At 40.4% G+C, this 19,267-nt stretch overlaps 1 protein-coding gene across 3 annotated transcripts in view; it reads right to left on the bottom strand.

Annotated features, from left to right (window-relative positions):
- The window catches only part of osbpl6 (oxysterol binding protein-like 6), a 172,007-nt gene that overhangs the window by 9,638 nt on the left and 143,102 nt on the right, over positions 1–19,267 (bottom strand). For all 3 annotated transcript variants that reach the window (XM_041201528.1, XM_041201531.1, XM_041201530.1), the window contains 3 exons: positions 14,813–14,891; positions 2,105–2,249; positions 1,186–1,330 (listed from right to left, as the gene is read on the bottom strand). In XM_041201528.1, the coding sequence (XP_041057462.1) occupies positions 1,186–1,330; positions 2,105–2,249; positions 14,813–14,891 (369 nt within the window). The remainder of the gene's footprint in view (positions 1–1,185; positions 1,331–2,104; positions 2,250–14,812; positions 14,892–19,267) is intronic.

Below are 19,267 nucleotides of genomic sequence, written 5' to 3'. Positions count from 1 at the left end.
CCATACTGCAGTACCTGCAGTGGCCCCTGCTCCTGGTGGTGCTGCTGCTACTGGAAAGCTGCTGGCATCTGACTGGCCAACAGCTCTTAGAGTTGAGATATCTGTCCTGCACTAGGATTTCTGGGGAAAATTCCCCTCACTGGAGTCGGGAAGCCCAATGGCAGAAAGGTGTGCCCGGTTGGGACCTCATCATATCTCCTGAAAATTGCCGTGGGAGAATTGCCACTGATTTTCCAGCCAGTAAATGGGCCCCTGCCGCAAGCTTTAAACTTTGCCCCCAAAAAACATTTACATTTCCAACCATTAGACTGAGTAGGCACAAGTGGTGTTTATCTGAGTGTCATAAGAAACAGAAGCAGGAGTAGACCATAAGGCCCCTCGAGCCTGCTTCACCGCCTAACATGATCTTCTGCCTCAACTCCACTTTCCTGCCCACTTCTCATTTCGCTTGAGTTCCTGAGATATCAATAATCTATCAATCTCTGACTTGAATAAACTCAACAATGCAGCTTCCTAAATGATCGATGCTCCTATCCCAAGGCTTTGCCTCTGTGTTCTATATTCCCTAGCCAGAGCAAACAACCTCTCAGTGTCTACCCTGTCAAGCCCCTTCAGAATCTTGTACGTTTCAATGAGATCATCTCTCATTCTTCTAAACTCCAGATAACACAGACTCAATTTACTAAGCCTCTCATTGTAGAAAAATCCTCTCATCTCAAGGCACCAATTTTGTGAGCCTTTGCTGTACTGCTTCCAAGACAAATATATCCTTCTTTAAATATGGAGTACTATGCATAAGTGTTTATTACAAGTGCACAAAACTCTTCTCTGGCCAGTTGAAGTTGCAGCCAGCTAGTTGCCTATCAGTATAAACTCAAACTGTGGTTACACATCTCAGACTTATAGCTACAGTGTAGATATTCTTCCCTTCTCATTCTATTTTCTAACTGCTTATTCACCTGTCATGCCATGCAAAACCTTTTCCCCAATTTCAATTTTCACCTCAGCTTCTACCAAAACAAGTTCGGATACAGCCAACATGAAATTGGGGAAAAGGTTTTGCATGGTATGACAGTTGAATAAGCAGTTAGAATATAGAATGAGAAGGGAAGAATAATCAGTTCACACTCTGTATATTATACTCGAAAACTTGCACAATGATATATCATTCATCAGTGAATTCACCTGGTCTCCAAGTGCATTTGGCAGAGGGTGCAACTCCACAATACAGCCCTTCATGCCACTTGCCAAAGAGTCGACGTACTATCTTCCCTTCCTGATCCATCACAAGTCCTTGGACTTCATTTACGTTTGAGTTCCAGTAATTTCCCTTTGCAAACAGAAAGAAGAAATATGATTTCTTTGATAGCTACATACTGATCCATTTAATATTCATGATGTTCCATTTTTAAAATAAGGCAACAAATTTTCTTCTGCATATTTCAAATAGGTTTCTTTTATTTTGCCACTTCAAAGCAAAGGGAAATTTATTAATATGTAAAATGCTTCAAACATATGTTAATGGTGCACAATAAGTATCAATAATTCCAATGCTGAAGCACTATTCTTGAAAACACTAAGTAGGTTTGATAAAATTTCAGAATCAGAATATTTTATTTTATATAAACGATAAAGTGAGAAAAGGAAATAAGATAGTGAAGGAAGCCAGTATGGACTAGAAGACAATATATACACAAAATAAACAAAAATACTGCAGGAAAATGTATTAAGGTGCCATTATTATACAGTAGTTGTGCTTCTGTGGTTAACTCTATTTAGTCCTCTCCTATCTAATCATTTTCCATTATTGCTTCCTTAGTGTGTAGGACTTGCCATATTACACCAGTAGTGAGCAGATATCAGCATAATGCAGCCTCATACTTAGCTTAGATCAAGCAAAGCACTTTTAATATCAAAACCAAAATGCAATTTATAATTCTATAAATTTAATGTTATTATGCAATAGATCTAAATTGAATAGTTAAGATTAAAAGGCACTCTCGAGAAACATCTTCACAGGCAAGTTCCATAGGATAACACAATTGCTTTTTGCATACAGTCAAGAATAGTCTATTTATAATAAGGCAAATTGATTTGTACTTACCTTAATGAAGGTCAGTTTACAAATGCATGCATTGTTCTTTGTGTTTCTAATGGTGATTTCTCCATAGTGTTCTATCCAACGACGCCCGCTAAGGATGTTGTGTATACAGGTGGTAACTTTGTTCCATTCAAAATGATCTCCATATCTAAAATATCAAGTAATTATTCTGCAATTATACAACTATATTTAGCTGGTAGCAAAGATAATAGGAGATATAATACAGATGTGTTTCTCTAGTTGAAGTGATTAGGGTGACAAAACAAATGGTAAAAGCTATAAAAAGGGAGTCTGAAAAGAAAGTTGCAAGAGATAAAATCAATGCAGAAGTGTTTACAATTACATTAGGAAAAAAGAGGGTGCTCAGAAGAAATGTGGCCTGTGAAAACGGTGATATTGTCAATGAAAATAAGGAAAAGGTGGACATACCAAATAATTATTTTGCTTCAGTACTTACAGTAGAGGACCAGGTCAGCAGGGCCAGGCCCTCCTTTGCTTCTTTTACTATTTATGTGCCTATAGAAGATCTTTGGATTCCCTTTTAAGTTAATTGCCAACCTTTTCTCATAATCTCTCTCTTTGCCTCTCATTTCCTTTATTTGCCTCTCATTTCCTTTACCACTGTCTCTCTGTATTTCTCATAGTCAGCCTGGTTCTCATTGTATTATCAGCATAACACCTGAGATTCACCCTTTTTTGTTTTCATCTTATTCACTGTCTGTTTTGTCATCCAGGGAGCTCTGGCTTTGGTTGCCCTACCTTTCCCCCTTGTGGGAATGTACCTCAACTGTACCTGAACCATCTCTTCTTTAAGGGCAGCCCATTGTTCTGTTACAGCTTTGTCCGACAATCTTTCATTTCAGTTCAGTACTCTCAACCCACTGAAATTTCTCCTCCTCCAATTAAGTGTTTTTGTTAAATTGCTCCTTATCTTTTTCCATGCTGAATCTAAACCTTATGATACTATGATCACTGTTCCCCAAATATTACTCCACTGACATTTGATTCACCTGACCCACCTCATTGCCCAGAACCAGATCCAGCAATGCCTCCTTCCTTTTTGGACTGGAAACATACTGATCAAGAAAATTCTCCTCAACACTCTTCAGAAACTCTTCTTACTCTCTAACCTTTACACTATTGCCATCCCAGTTTATCTAATAATAGGCTTTCCAACCTTCTCATAATCTATCCTGTCAAGCACCTCAGAATCTTATACCTCTCACTGAGATCACCTCTCATTCTTCTTAAGTCCAGAGATCATGGGTACACTCTACTCAATCTCTCATCGTATGACAACACTCTCATCCCATGAATCAATACAGTGCACATCTTTTGTCAGATAAGGATACCAAAACTGCACAGTGTGTGGTGTCACAAAAGCTCGGTACAATTGTAGCAAGTCTTCCTTTTTCTTGCAATAAAGGTCAATATATCATTTGCCTTCCCTATTGTTTGCTGTACCTGCATGTTAGCTTTCTGTTTCTTGTGAAAGAATATGCAAATCCCTCTGAACGCTGACATTTAAAAGTTTCTTGTCATTTGAAAGATATAATTTTCTATTCTCCTACCAAAGTGAATAACCTCACATTTGACTCCAATCAACACCTTACTGCCCACTCACTTAACCTATCCCTTTGCAGCCTCTTTGCATCCTCCTTACAGATACCATTCCCATCTAGCTCTGTGTTGTCAGCAAACCTGGATACATTACTCTCAGTTCCTTCATCTAAGCCATTAACATAGATTGCAAATAACTAAGGCCCCAGCACTGAACCTTGTAGCACCCCTCCAGTTATTGTATGAAAATGCCCCTTTTTCTCCATCTTTCTATTTCTGTTTGTTAATCAATCATCTACACGTGCTAATATAATTATACCCAACCCCATGAGCCCTTATCTTGCATAATGACCCTTTATGTGGCATTTTGTCAAATGCCTTTTGAAAATCCAAATATACTACATCCACTGGTTCCCCTTTATTTACCTTGCTAGTTACATCCATAATAAACTCAGAAATTTATTAGACATGATTTCCCCATTTATAAAGTCATGTTGTCTCCACCTAATCATCTTATGATTTTCTAAGTGCCTCGTAAACAACCCTTTAAATAACGGATTACAGCATTTTCTCGATGACTGGTGTCAGGTTAACTGGCCTGTAGTTCCCCATTTACTTTCTCCCTCCTTTCGTGATTGGCAGTGTTACACTTGCTAATTTCAATCCACTGGCAGCATTCCAGGTCTAGGTAATTTTGGAAGATTATAACTAGTGCATCCACCATATCTGCAGCTGTGTCTTTTAGAACCTTGGGATGTAGACCATTAGGTCCAGGGGATTTGTCAGCTTTTAGTCCCATTGCTCTAGTACATTTCCTCTACTGATATTAATTATGTTAAGTTTCTCACTCTCATCAGCCCTTTAGTTGCCATTATTTTGGTATGCATTTTATGCCTTCTACTGTGAAGACAGATACAAAATTTATTTTTATTATCTCTGCCATTTCCTTGCTCCCCATTACCATTTTTCCCGTCTCAGCCTCTAAGAGACTTCACTACCCTCTTCCTTTTTGCTTACTTTGCCTTTACAAGTTCAATTGATCGAGGCCTAGAATACAAGTGCAGGAAGATCATGCCAGGACTCTATAAAGCATTAGTTAGATCTCAGCTAAGAGTACTGCATACAGTTCTGGTCATTAATCCCAGGAAGGAAATGATCCATTCTGACTTTTTTATACTCTGCTTCCTGTAATACTTCAATGAAACTGAATGCAAGATTGAGAAGCAGCACTGCATCTTTTGACTGGGCATTTAATTACCTTTTGGACTCGGGGCCTGATAATCTACATCCCAGAGTACTTAAGGAAGTGGCCCTAGAAATAGTGGATGCATTGGTGGTCATCTTCTGAGATTCTATAGACTCTGGAACAGTTCCTACAGATTGGAGGGTAGCTAATGTAACCCCACTATTTAAAAAGGCAGGCAGAGAGAAAACAGGGAATTATAGACCAGTCAGCCTGACGTCGGTAGTGGGGAAAGTTCTAGAGTTCTTTATAAAAGATTTAATAGCTGAGCACGTGGAAAATAGTGGCAGAATCAGACAGAGTTAGCATGGATTTATGAAAGGGAAATCAAGGTCGACAAATCTACTGGAATTTTTCAAGGATGTAACTAGTAGAGTTGATGAGGGGTAGCCAGTGGATGTGGTTTATTTGGACTTTCAGAAGGTTTTTGACAAAGTCCCACATAAGAGATTGGCGTGTAAAATTAAAGCACATGGGATTGGGGGTAGTGTACTGAGATGGATAGAAAACTGGTTGGCAGACAGGAAACAAAAAGTAGGAATAAACGGGTCTTTTTCCGAATGGCAGACTAGTGACTAGTGGGGTACCACAGGGATTGGTGCTGGGACCCCAATTATTCACAATATATATAAAAGATTTAGATGAGGGAATTAAATGTAATATCTCCAAATTTGCAGATGACACGAAGCTGGGTGGGAAGGTGAGCTGTGAGGAGGATGCAAGGATGCTTCAGTGTGATTTGGACAAGCTGAGTGAGTGGGCAAATGCATGGCGGATGCAGTTTAATGTGGATAAATGTGAGGTTATCCACTTTGGTAGCAAAAACAGGAAGACAGATTATTATCTAATGGCTATAAATTGAGAGAGGGGAATGGGCAACAAGACCTGGGTGTCCTCATACACCAGTCGCTGAAAGTAAGCATGCAGGTGCAGCAGGTGGTAAAGAAAGCAAATGGTATGTTGGCCTTCATAGCCAGAGGGTTCGAGTACAGAAACAGGGATGTCTTGCTGCAATTGTACAGGGCCTTGGTGAGACCACACCTGGAATATTGTGTGCAGTTTTGGTCTCCTTATATGAGGAAGGATGTACTTGCTATAGAGGGAGTGCAGCGAAGGTTTGCCTGACTGATTCCTGGGATGGCGGGACTGACATATGAGGAGAGATTGAGTCGATTAGGATTATATTCGCTGGAGTTCAGAAGAATGAGGAGGGATCTCATAGAAACCTAAAAAATTCTAAAAGGACTAGACAGGACGGATTCAGGAAGGATGTTCCCGATGGTGGGGGAGTACAGAACCAGGAGCCACAGTGTGAGGATACAATAGACCATTTAGGACTGAGATGAGGAGAAATTTCTTCACCCAGAGATTGGTGACCCTGTGGAATTCATTACCATAGAAAGTAGTTGAGACCAAAACATTGTATACTTTGAACAAGGAGTTAGATATAGCACTTGGGGCGAAAGGGATCAAAGGGTATGGGGAAAAAGCGGGAGCAGGCTATTGAGCTGGATGATCAGCCATGATCATAATGAATGGTGGAGCAGGCTCGAAGGACCGAATGGCCTACTCCTGCTTCTGCTTCTAGTTTCTATGTAAGTTGCCTCTTCCTCTTCTAAACTCCACCAGATACAAGCCTAGCCTGTCCAACCTTTCCTCATAAGACAACCTGCCCATTTCAGGTATTAGTCTAGTAAAACTTCTCTAAACTGCTTCCAATGTATTTACATCCTTCTTTAAATAAAGAGATCAAAATACAGTAATCCAGGTGTGGTCTCACCAATGTCCTGCATAACTGAAGCATAACCGCCCTACTTTTGTATTCAATTCTGCTCATAATAAACGCTAACATTCTATTAGCTTTCCAAATTACTTGCCAGAGCTGCATACTAACCTTTTGTGATTCATACACTAGGACATTCTGCATCTCAGAACTCTGCAATCTCTCACCATTTAGATAATTTGGTTTTTTTTTATTACTCATCTTGCCAAAATAGACAATTTCACATTTTCCCACATTATATTCCATTTGTCAGATCTTTGCCCACTCACTTTATCTATATCCCTTTGTAGCCTCCTTATGTCTTCTTCACAACTTACTTTCCTCTCTATCTTTATGTCATAAGCAAATTTAGCTACCACACCTTTGGTCCCTTCATCAAAGTCATTTATATAAATCGTAAAATGTTGAGCCCCAGCAACAGTCCCTGTGGCACACCACTCATTACATCCTGCGAACCAGAAAAAAGTCCCATTTATGGCTACCTTCTGTTTGCTTTTAGCTAGATAATCTCCTGTCCATGCCAATATGTTACCTCCTACACCATGAGCTTTTATTTTTCACAATAACCTTTGATGTGGCACCTTATCAAAAGCTTTCTGGAAATCTAAGTACAGTACATCTACCAATTCCCCTTTATCCACAGCACATGATATTTCTTCAAAGAACTCCAATAATTTAGTTAAACAAGATTTACCTTTCACAAAACCATGTTAGCTCTGCCTGATTAACCTGAATTATTCTAAGTGACTGCTATAACATCTTTCATAATAGCTTCTAACATTTTCCCCATGACAGATGTTAAGCTAACTGGCCTGTAGTTTCCTGCTTTCTGTCTCCTTCCCTTTTGGAATAAAGGAGTTATATTTGCTATTTTCCAATCTAATGGAACATTCCCCAAATCAAGGGAATTTTGAAAAATTAAAACCAATGCATTAACTATCTGGCTACTTTTTTTTTTAAAACACCTTGAGGTGAAGTCCATCAGGACCAGAGACTTGTCAGCCCACAGCTCTAACAATTTGCTCAGTACTACTTCCCTGGTGATTGCAATTTTCTGAGTTCCTCCCTCCTTTCCATTTCCTGATATACAGCTATTTCTGGGACGTTACTTGTATATTCTATAGTGGAGATCGATGCAAAATAACTGTTCAATTCATCTAACATTTCCTTATTTTCCATTATTAATTCCCTAGGCTCATTTTCTATAGGACAACGGTCACTTTCTTATCTCTTCTTTTTAAAATATGTACAGAAACTTTTACTATCTATCTTAATATTTCTATATGGCTTTCTCTTGTAGTCTAATTTTTCCTTCCTTATTAATCTTATAGTCATTCTTTGCTGTTTTTTATATTCTGTCAAATCTTCTGACCTGTCACCAGCCTTGGCACAATTATATGCTTTTTCTTTAAGTTTGGTACTATCTTTAATGTTTTTAGTTAACCATGGATGGTGGGTCCTCTCCTTGAAGTTTTTCTTTCTCATCAGAATGTATCAATTGTGTATTCTGAAATATCCCCTTAAATGTCTGCCACACACCTCTACTGACCTATCCGTTAACCTAATTTGCCAGTTCACTTTAGCTAGCTCTGCTTTCGTCCCATATAACTGCCCTTATTTAAGTTTAAAATACTGGTTTTAGACCTACTCTTCTCTCTCTCAAACTGAATATAAAATTCAATCATATTATAATTGTTGCAACCTAGGAGTGCCTTCACTACGAGGTATTTAATTAATCCTACCTCATTGCACAATGCCAGGTCTAGTATAGGCAGTTCTCTAGTTGGTGTTCTAAGGAGTTATCCTGAAAACATTCGATGAATTCTTCATCTTGGCTACCTTTGCCCATGTGATTTTTCCAGTCTATATGTAGATTAAAATCCCCATGATTATCACTGTACCTTCTGACAAGCTCCCATTATTTCTTCCTTTCTACCCTGTCCTACCATATGTTTATTGTTAGGGTGCTTGTAAACCACTCCTACAAGTGACTTCTTGCCTTTATCATTACTCATCTTTACCCAAACCACATCGACATCCTGGTTTCCTGAAGTAGGTCACCCCTCTCTATTGTGCTAATGCCGTCATTAATTAACAGAGCCAGCCCTCCACCTTTTTCCCAGATTCCTGTCCTTCTTAAGTCCCAATCCATATCATCCTGTAGCCATGTCTCTGTGATAGCTATCAGATTGTACTTAATCATTTTTATTTGCACTTTCAGTTCATCTGTTTTGTTTTGAATACTTTAGTTTTGTCCTTTTATTATTTTTGTAACCTCTAGCCTTACCCAATGATTTACCTTTAGATTTGTACACTCTGTCCCTTCCTGTCACCACTTGCTTATCACTTCCCATATTAATACCTTCAGATTCACACCTTCTCTAGACACATTTCATTTCTTTACTTGTCCCATTACTACTCACTTTGGTCTGCATCATGAACCTTTTGTCATTTCACCCCATCATACTTTCCCTTTTGTTCTTTTTTCCCACATTCTCCTTTCACTTCCTCAAAACCTCTAACTTTTCCCTACTCTGAGGAAAGGTCACAGACCTGAAAGCTTAATTTTTGTTTCTCTCTCCACAGATCTGTCAGGCTGAGTATTTCTAACATTTTCTGTTTTTATTTCAGATTTCTAACATCAGCAGTATTTTTCTTTTGTGTTGCTGTAGCCACAGGGGTTGCAATGGCATAAGGACACTAGGGGCTAAATTTTGAATCCCATCAGTGGGGTTGTGCGGGGGCAGGCAGGAGCAAGCACGAACTCGATCAATGCACCCGATCAGGTGATCGCCGCCATTTTATGTGGGCGGGCCAATTAAGGCCCACCCAGCGTGACACTCGCCCAGAAGTGCTGAGCGCTCCTTGCGCGGGCGGGTGGGGGGAGGATTCCCTGAGTCGGGGCCTGCGCTCTTTTGTGCAGAGCGCAGAAATCTCCCTGAGGCACAAAGGTGCCTCAAAGAGATGTATTTAAGTTTAAAATTTCTAAATAAAGTATTTGAAAACTTCTAAAACATGTCCCCTCATGTGACAGTGTCACATGAGCTGGAAAGTATCAATGATTAAAAAAAAAATTTTTTTCATTGAATTTTTAAACATTTCATGAAACCTCATCCTGCCCGTGGACGAGGTTCCATGAAAAATGCAAATGCTGCCTGGGCTCTTCAATTGTCCGCCAACCTTAAGGTTGGACGGGCAGCTCATTTAATTGTTTAAATTTTTAACAGGCTTTAATAGGCCTTTGACAGTTCGGTGGGTGCAGAGCTGCCGAACTGAAAATCTAAATCTCGCGCTGTGACCTCGGGATGCCCACCCAACGTCACCACATGTCATTTTATGCATCGGCAAAAGGGCCCCGCCCCCACTCGCCGACCGGAGATTTCAGCCCTGGGTCAGGCAAGGACACCCACAGGACAGACACTAAGGGAATGCAGAAAGGTGATTAGTTTCTTTGTTTTCTTGATATGTGACAAAACACCCACAGGGGTGGGTGGGCAATATCTGAAATGTAGGGGTTACGATAAAGAAGTTTGCAGTTGATACAAACATTTTCCATTTGGCTGACAGGAGCAAAGCTTTAGACTACAGAAAGATACAGATCATCTGATCATTTGGGCAGCAAAGTGTAAAGTGGAATTCAATCCAGAGAAATCTGAATTAATACATTTTATGTGGTGCAAAAAGGGAAGGAAACACACAATAAATGAGAGGATACTGAGTAGCATGAAAGAACATGGAGTGTATGTCCAAAGATCTTTAAAGATAGCAGGACAGATCAATAGGGTGGTTAGGAAGGCATATGGCATGCTTTCCTTTATCAGTCAAGGCATTGAATATAAGAGCAGGGAGTTTATTCTAGAACTCTGTACAACACTAACTGCGCCACAACTTGATTACTGTTGTACAGTACTATTCACCATATTACAGGAAAGCGGTTGCATTGAGAAGGTATTTACGATGTTGCCTTGATTGGAAAATTTTAACTATGAGGAAAGATTGAATAGGCTGGAGTTTATTGTGTTTATGGGGAGGTGGTGGCATAGTGGTACTGTCACTGGACTGGTATTCCAGAGACCCAGGGTAATGTTTTGGGGACCTGGGTTCGAATCCCACCAATCAAATTCAATTAATCATCTGATGACGACCATGAAACCATTGCCAATTGTTGTAAAAACCCATCTGGTTCATTAATGTCCTTGCTTTAGGGAAGGGAATCTGCTGTCCTTATCTGGCCTACATGTGGCTCCAGACCTACAGCAATATGGTTGACTCTTAAATTCCCTCTGGGCAATAAATGCTGGACTAGCCAGTGACGTCCACATCCCAGGAATGAATTTTTAAAAAGCTGTTTTCCTTGGAAATGAGGAGGTCGCGTGGTGGCTTAACTGAGGTGTTTAAAATTAAAACAGTTCCTTTTGAAAGTCAACTTCATCTCTTAAAGTGATGACAATTTACAACCAAAACACAATATACAAACACCCCACTTCCTTTAGGTGACCACATGATTTTGTGGAATTAATGTTACAAGTGTAGCAGCAAAATTATTTTATTTGCAAGTGAAAAAGAACGAGGAGGGAGGGAAAAAACAACAAGACTTTGTGATGGTGGGTCTGATATGGATGTGAAGCTGGGGAATGGCAGATCCACATGAGGTGGGCATGCTCTTTCTAACTGAAGCAACGCCTCACAATATGCTCCCTCTTGCTCTATGCACTGCAGAGTGTGGATTATGGTCACCTCCCTCCCTCCTCCTGAGGTGGCCTGTGGATCCTAGAAAGAAGTGGCTGGGCTAGGTAGTGTTGGACGCATCACGCCACCAACATACATGGAGAACCTCTCAGGAGTGCACTGCAGGGATTCCCTGAGCCAACTAAGCAGCAAAACTGTTGCTTGAGGAAGCAGGTGGCTTGCTCTATTACTCTCTTTGGAGGCTTCTGACTTGAGTGATGGAATAGCAGTTGGGTCATCCAAGTCTCAAGAGGTAACCCCTGTTGCCAAGTAACCATCGATTGCTGTATCTTAGCAGCTCAAAGACAGTAAGTTGTATGGACTGGTACAGGATAAATGCATTGTGGGTATTGCCCAGATAGCAGGCATTCGCTGAGATGAATTTCTTGATGTGGTCACACACCAACTGCACATCAGAGGGTGGTAGTCCTTGTCATTGTGGTATCACTCCCTGTTGATATGAGAGAGCTGATGGGCAACGTGTAAGCAATCAATAATGCCCTGCACCACTGGAAAGCAGCTATCTTAGCAAATACACGTGACCTTTCATCTTACTGTTCCTTCCTCAGGATGAAGAGGATGAAATCCCCTTTCCCCGCTGATAGTGCCTCTGTCACCTTCCAGATACATCTATGAACAGTGAACTGAGAGATGTCACTGATGTCACCTGCTCCCACCTGGAAGGTTCCATAGGCATAGAATGCAAGTGTAACGATGACCTCACAGCCATTAAGAGAAATGTCCTCGTTCTGATTTGAGGTTCCAGGTCAGTGTGAAGTAGGTGGCGCAACTGCATGGCAACCTCCTTGGAAAGCTGCAGCCTTCTCAGGCACTGCTCCTGGCTAAGTAGTAATGGTGCTCTGGAACACCTTCAGTGGGTCTTCAATGGAAAGCCCTCCTTCTGCCTCCTCCTCTCCACATTCTGCTCATGTTTCAGACCGAGGGGCACTGTAACAACTGCCCCACGCCTACGTTACTAATATTTGCTGCCTTACTGTGTCTGAAAATAGCTCCAGTAACTCACAGAGCTTACACAAACCTTGCCTTAGCAAAGCTAAGTCAAGAACACTTCACCTGCAATTTATTGAGTGGTTCTTTAAGTAGCCCCCAAACAGGGCCCATCTTGCTTCACAGCACTTGTTGTTTCATGATTAATTAACAAAGACACAGCCTGCACATGTACTGACCAAGTTTGAGATTCTGACATTCTATCATCCAGTTTGGCTGACTGACATCCAAGGTCTGTGGGTGCATACAGGGAACCCGCCTGTGCGCCATTCTAATGTAGCAATGCCATGCAGGAAGCGACCAGCGATGCATTGTGCCCCAGGAAGCTGAGGTAGCCTCTGTTGCGCTGCTTGAGGCAGTGCTACAGAAAAATTTTTCTAGCCCTCTGTCCCTTCCTGTCACATTCTGCTTATCTTTACTCAAATCACTACATTGTTCTGATGTTTCTCTTCAGATTTCTAAATTTCTCCTCACCTGGCCCATCCCTCCTTTTTAATTTAAACGTTTAAGTATATCTCTAGTTTGCTACGACACTGAACCAATGGATTAGCTCTATTTTTCCCCCCGCTACTGATGCCTGTGCCCCATGCATCAAAACCCCCTCCTCCCACACCACCATTTGAGCCATTCATTTAACTCTGATCTGTTTGATCCTTTGCCAATTTGCACGTGGTTTAGCTAATAATCCCAAGATTATAAATTTTAAGATTCTGCTTATTAATTTACATCCCAGTTCCTCAAACTTCCTTTGCTGCAGAACCTTATTCTTGGTTACATCTATGCTGTTAATTCCTACTATGAACATATGAAATAGGAGCAGAAGTAGGCCATTCGGCCCCTCCAGCCTGCTCCACCATTCAATAAGACCACGGCTGATCTGCTTGAGTTTCGAGTTCCATAATCCCACCTACCCCAAATATCCTTGGATTCCCTTGCTTAACAAGAACCTATGTACCTCTGCCTTAAAAATATTCAATGACCCTTCTTCCAATGCCTTCTGAGGCAGAGTTCCAAAGTCACACATCCCTCAGAGAAAACATTTCTCCTCATATCTGTCCTATAAGAGCAACTCCTAATTTTAAAACAGTGCCCTCCTAGTTCTGGACTCACCCACAAAGGAAACATCCTTTCCAAGTCCATCTTGTCAAGACCATTCAGGATCCTATATAGTTCAATCAAGTCACTCTTCACTCTTCTAAACTCCAGTGGAAACAAATGCAGCTTGTCTAACCTATCCTCATAAGACAACCTGCTCATTCCAGGTATCAATCTAGTAAACCTCCTCGGAACCACCTCCATCACATTTACATCCTTCCTTAAACAAGGAAACTAAAGCTGCAAACAGTATTCGAGATATGGTCTCACCAATGCCCTGTATAATTGAAGCATAACATCCTTACATTTATGTTCAATTCCTCTCGTAATAAAGGATAGCATTCCATTAGCCTTCTTGATATCATGCTGTGCCTGCATATTAACCTTTTGTGACTCATGCACTAGAACACCTAGATCCCTCTGCACCTCAGAGTTCTGTAGTCGTTCTCCGTTTAAGTAATATTCTGCTTTTTTATTCTTTCTGCAAAATGAACTTCACATTTTCCCACATTATACTCCATCTGCCAGATTTTTGCCCACTCAATCAACCTATCTTATCCATCTGCAACCTCAAGTCTTCCTCACAACATACTTTCCTACCCATCTTTGTGTCTTCTGCAAATTTAGCTACCATGCCTTTGCTCCCGTCATCTAAGTTATTGATGTAAACTGTAAAAAGTTGAGGCCCCAGCACAGACCCTGTGGGACTTCACTCATTACATCCTACCAATCAGACAAAGATCCATTTATGTGTAGTTTGTTTTCTGCCAGCCAGCCAAACTTCTATCCATGCTAATATGTTACATGGACCATAATAACTGGATCCTCCCCCTCCAGGGTCTTCTCTTGTGACAACACATCCTTAACTCTGGCACCAGTCAGGCAACATAATATTTGGAACTCTCTGTTGCAATTGCAGAGAATAGTGTCTGTTCACCTGAATATACTATGCCCTACTAACTCATTTCTTTTTCTTTGCCCACTAGGATAGTCCTCTTTACCACTATGCCATGGTTAGTTATCCATCCTCATTGAATTCTTCCAGTTATATTAAAATACAGAGTAAAATTAGAAGTTTTAAGAATAGGGACTGTTAAATAACAAAACTCAATTTTTCAAACAGATTAAGATGATAAAGTACGCTTAGTATACACAGACTGAAATTCCATAAAAAGTACACATTAAGCTAACAGACATCACAATTTGAGCAGGTGACCATTAAACACTGAAAAGCAGTTTGCTGTATGTGCCACATGGCTAAACATTTAAATAAACTAAGAAATATGAAACTCACTTAGGTAGTATGACATTCACTCTTCCTATTGGAAGTATTTCCATAGATTTTCCCCAAAATTTATTCTTCCATCTGATGTCTGAAAACAATGGTAAATATGATAATTAAAATTCACAGCATTTGTTTTCTTATAGATACACATCACTGCATATTAATTTTATGCTAAACAAGATATTTGTTTGTGACCATACTTATATATAAGGAACTTGAAAAGAAATTCATAGCCCACTGTCACCACTGATTGGAAGACTGAGCCAGAGTTTGCTGTCAAAGTAACAATGAGATTAATGGCGCATGTTATTATTTAAGCATAAATGGTACAGTAACTTCAAGTGAGGAGTGGACATACAGTTAAATGTCAATAATCAAAAGTTGTCTGACTGCATAGTTCCACCATTAGTTTTGCAAAAATGGCATTTTGCTGTCTACCTCAATGTGCATTGAACATTGTGAAATTGCAGTATTGGCACAGTAGACAGGAAGTAAATTTATAATCACAAGGCTTAATTTTGAGACAAGTGTAAGTACCCTTTTAGCTATGTGATAATTGTTAATTACTGCTAATCAATCTGTCTGGCACTGAAAATTCATTATTGTAAGTGTGAAGTCTCATTCCTTCAACTACTCAATGTTGAAGATTTTGAAAATGTAAAACATTTTTAAAAAACCTTTCTTTGTCTCTTTTTTAGTCCAATCCTTCTTTCCCTCTTTTTCTGTACCTGTTTTGGCCTTTAATTTACCCACGCTAAATTATACTTCCTTTTTAGTTATGGAATTGTTTATTTCCCAATCCTTTAATCTGATTGATTGAGAAGGTATTCTTTTGGTTCTCTGTTCACTCAGATCCCAGATGCCCTATTTCCCTCGCTGCAACATTATCAGTTCAAACTTACAGCAGCTTGGTAGACAAAAATGTTTTGAGCTGAAAGCAGCAGGACAGAAGTCCAATTAATGGCAGATGCCTGGTACAACAAAATCTGATCCAATATTATACAGTGATATCATTGGCCACTTATATAGTTGACATCCTTAAAAAAAAGTTGAATTTTTTTAAGTATATAAAGTTTTGCGCAGTGTTCAGTAACATTTGCAATTCTTCAGAAACTGAAACAACCTGCTATTTAACTTTGAAGGCAGATTCTGATTAAAAGATTAAAATTCAAATATTTCTACTCTTGCAGAAACTTTTAGTAACACAATGGCCTAGATTTTCGCCCATTTGTCGGGTGCACAGATTCAGGACAATTCATGTTTCTGCAAGCCTGACTTCTAAAAATGAATGAATGTCAGGTTTTTGTTCCGTGGTGGCATGTTCCCTGGGAGACGGGCGAGCTGACCCTGGAACAAATGCGAAAGTTGCTGGGTGCGGAGGCAGGCTGGGCAGAAGGCCAACCTCAGTGCTCTTGGCACTGTGTCAAAGTTTAATAAAAATTGAAAAACATAAAACAGTCCTCCAGCCCTTACCTCGCACACCCCCCCCCTCAGCCTCCAAACTCCCCATACTCCATCCATGCCAACCCATGCCACCTCATGCCCTCTGTCCACCCCCATGGCCCCTCATAACCTCCATGCTGACCTATGTTCCTCTGCCTAGCCCTATGACCCTTTATGGCTCATATACCAACCTATGCACCCCACTCACCGCTCATGGCATTTTATAGCCCCTAAGTCAACTTAGTGCCACCTCATGCCAACACGTGCCTCCCCCATCCACTACCATGCCAACTCACCCAATATCGGCCATGGGTAGACCTCAGGACTGATGCTGAGATTAAATAAAGTTCCAAGTGTCTATTCCAGGCTTTATTTTAAAAAAAACACTCATTCATAAAACCCATTTACTACATTTGCATTCCTTCAACTACATCCATCCTTTACAACAACAACAAACATTTCATTCAATTGCATAATCCCTTGTAAAAATAAGCATTGGTAGTCCATTACCACTCAGTTGTCAATCAAACTGAAATGGCAGCCACCAGACTGTGATAATAGACCATTTTAAATCAGCCATGCAGCACTAATCCAGTAATGGAAGCCCTAAGGCTTATGTCAACAGACAGAGTGAAATAGCAAGCAATCATCTTTTTTAACATCCCAGTTTTTTCAAAGATTTAAAGGAAAGGTGTTTTAAATGCCTTGAAAACTGGTCAGCTCCCTCTGACAGTTCAACTTGAGACATTTGACAGCTCCTGTTGACAGTTCATCATGACATTTTTGACAGTTGTTTTTGACAGTTCCAATGAGCTTCACAATTCCAATGAGGTTATGCATTTTTTATGCACATTCATGCCTAATTTTAGTAATCCCAAAGGGCACTTTACCTGTTCCACAGGCATCCTGGAACTATACTCAAAGGGGTACCTTGCCTCTCCAAAAGAAATCCACAAATTTCAGACCTGCTCTTACCAGGTCTAATCTGTGCACATGGGGTTTCAGGTGCCTCTCACACTAAAATCACACAAGGGGAAGCAGCTGCCTCTGCGATATGAGCACAAGCAAATCCCAACCTGGGCCCATTCCCGCCCCCACGAAAATGATAGGTGTTGTGTTCGGGGACGGACCTTCTGGATTTGGACCTCTTCTACCATTTTTGCCATGACAGAGATGCTCTCCACCATGATGAAAATCTAGGCCAATGTATTATCCGAAAAATATTTAGTAAATTAGAAAAGATAAGAATTGTTTTTTTTTAAAGTTTTACATATCTCATGGTATGCAGGTATTTATTTATGTACTTGCAGCACATGATGGATTAACTGTCTTAAAAATTCCTTTGTGAAGATTCAACTGATTAAGTGAAACCCTCCCTCCATCCATCCCCTCCACCCACCACTGGTTTCATGCTTAAGAAGCTTTCCATTGTAACAGCTTAATCACTAAGGAATGTCACAGGAACTCTAATAATAAAGAAACATTGGGAGTAGAATGCGCCGGTGTCAATCCTAACTCAGGTGTCATGGCTGGATAGTTCAAATCGGCATTGCACATGTACCTAGAATCATAGAATGGTGCAACATTTCCCCCCTTTAAGCATTTGTTCATTTCCTTTTGCTTAAGGTTATTTAATCTGCTTTTCAGAAGCATAGTCCAGATTATAACAACTCACTGCATAACTCTTTTATTTTCCTGCTGCCTCCAGTACTTTTGCCAATCACTTCAAATCTTTATTTTCTGGCTACCAATGCTTCTGCACTTGGAACAGTTTTTCCTTATGTACTCATCAAAACCCTTCGTAATTTTGAACATCACAATCAAATCTCCTCTAACCCTGTCTACTCTAAGAAAAATCCCAATTTCTATTGTCTTTTCAATTAACTGAAGTCTTCCATCGCTAGTACTGAGGAAATCTCCTCCACATCCTCTCTAATATCTTGACATCTTTCCTAAATTGTGGTGCCCAGAACTAGACATAATATTCCACCTGAGGCCTAACCAGTTTTAACATAATGTCCCTAATTTTGTGCTCTATGGGCTGGATTTTCATCCTAGAGTCAGGAAACTTCCCAGCTCGGCATGCCTGTTTCGGGAGAAAGCACCTGAAAACTCTCCAGGGTCGGTTGTTGGGCTGGGGGGGGGGGGCGGGGGGGTGTAGTTTAGTTCTCTAGAGTAGATCCCTCTGGTCCCGGAAATAGTTCAGAGGCAGCCACAGGGGCTGCTGGGTACAGAGGTGGGTTGTTTAAAAGGCCTGCCTCAGTGCTCTGGGACTTGGTTCCAGTTACAATACAAACAATAAAATAGAAAACAGCCCTTGAGCAATCACACCCCGACACACGCTCCTCCTGCCCTCTCTATGCCAACCCATGCCACTTTATTCCTCCCATCCACCCTAAATATCCCCTCATGCTCTCCATGCAAGGCTATGCATCTCCACTCATCCCCAGTGCAGGCAAACCTGGTACATAAGTAACTAAAAAGCTTCCAAGGACGTATAAAAACAAAAAAGTTAGTAAAAGATATCAAGCCAAAAATATCATGCAATATTAATCCTTTCAGGGACCAGCTTGGGCTTTCAATCTATGAAATAGCATAATAAAGCGATTAAAAAATACATTTACAAGGAAATCATTGTACATTTATGGTTGTTTTATGTCAACATTTTTCAAAAAGGCCTGTGCTCTCTGCTATGCACAGGGATTAATTTCATCGCATTTCCTACAGCCGTTACTGACAAGCAAAATTACTAAAGGTCACCAAGTCTTAGCATGCATCCATTCCCACAATGTCCAGATACTATTTTATGGTTGACAGTAAAACTATCTATTTACATACAATAAGCCCTATTCCCTGCGCGCACCCCCCCCTCCCCTTCATTCACTATTGATAGGAATTTATCAAAGAAAACCTCCAGGATCACCATTTAGGAACGGTGAAAATAACTGGAGTTTGTTTAAGCAGAACCTATTTAGTTTGTTGCAATGATGTTAGCAAAGAAGGAAACTTGAACATTGATTT

Source organism: Carcharodon carcharias, chromosome 12, assembly GCF_017639515.1.
Source record: "Carcharodon carcharias isolate sCarCar2 chromosome 12, sCarCar2.pri, whole genome shotgun sequence".
In the NCBI taxonomy this organism is placed as follows: domain Eukaryota; kingdom Metazoa; phylum Chordata; class Chondrichthyes; order Lamniformes; family Lamnidae; genus Carcharodon; species Carcharodon carcharias.
This window is presented reverse-complemented; position numbering and strand designations above follow the sequence as displayed.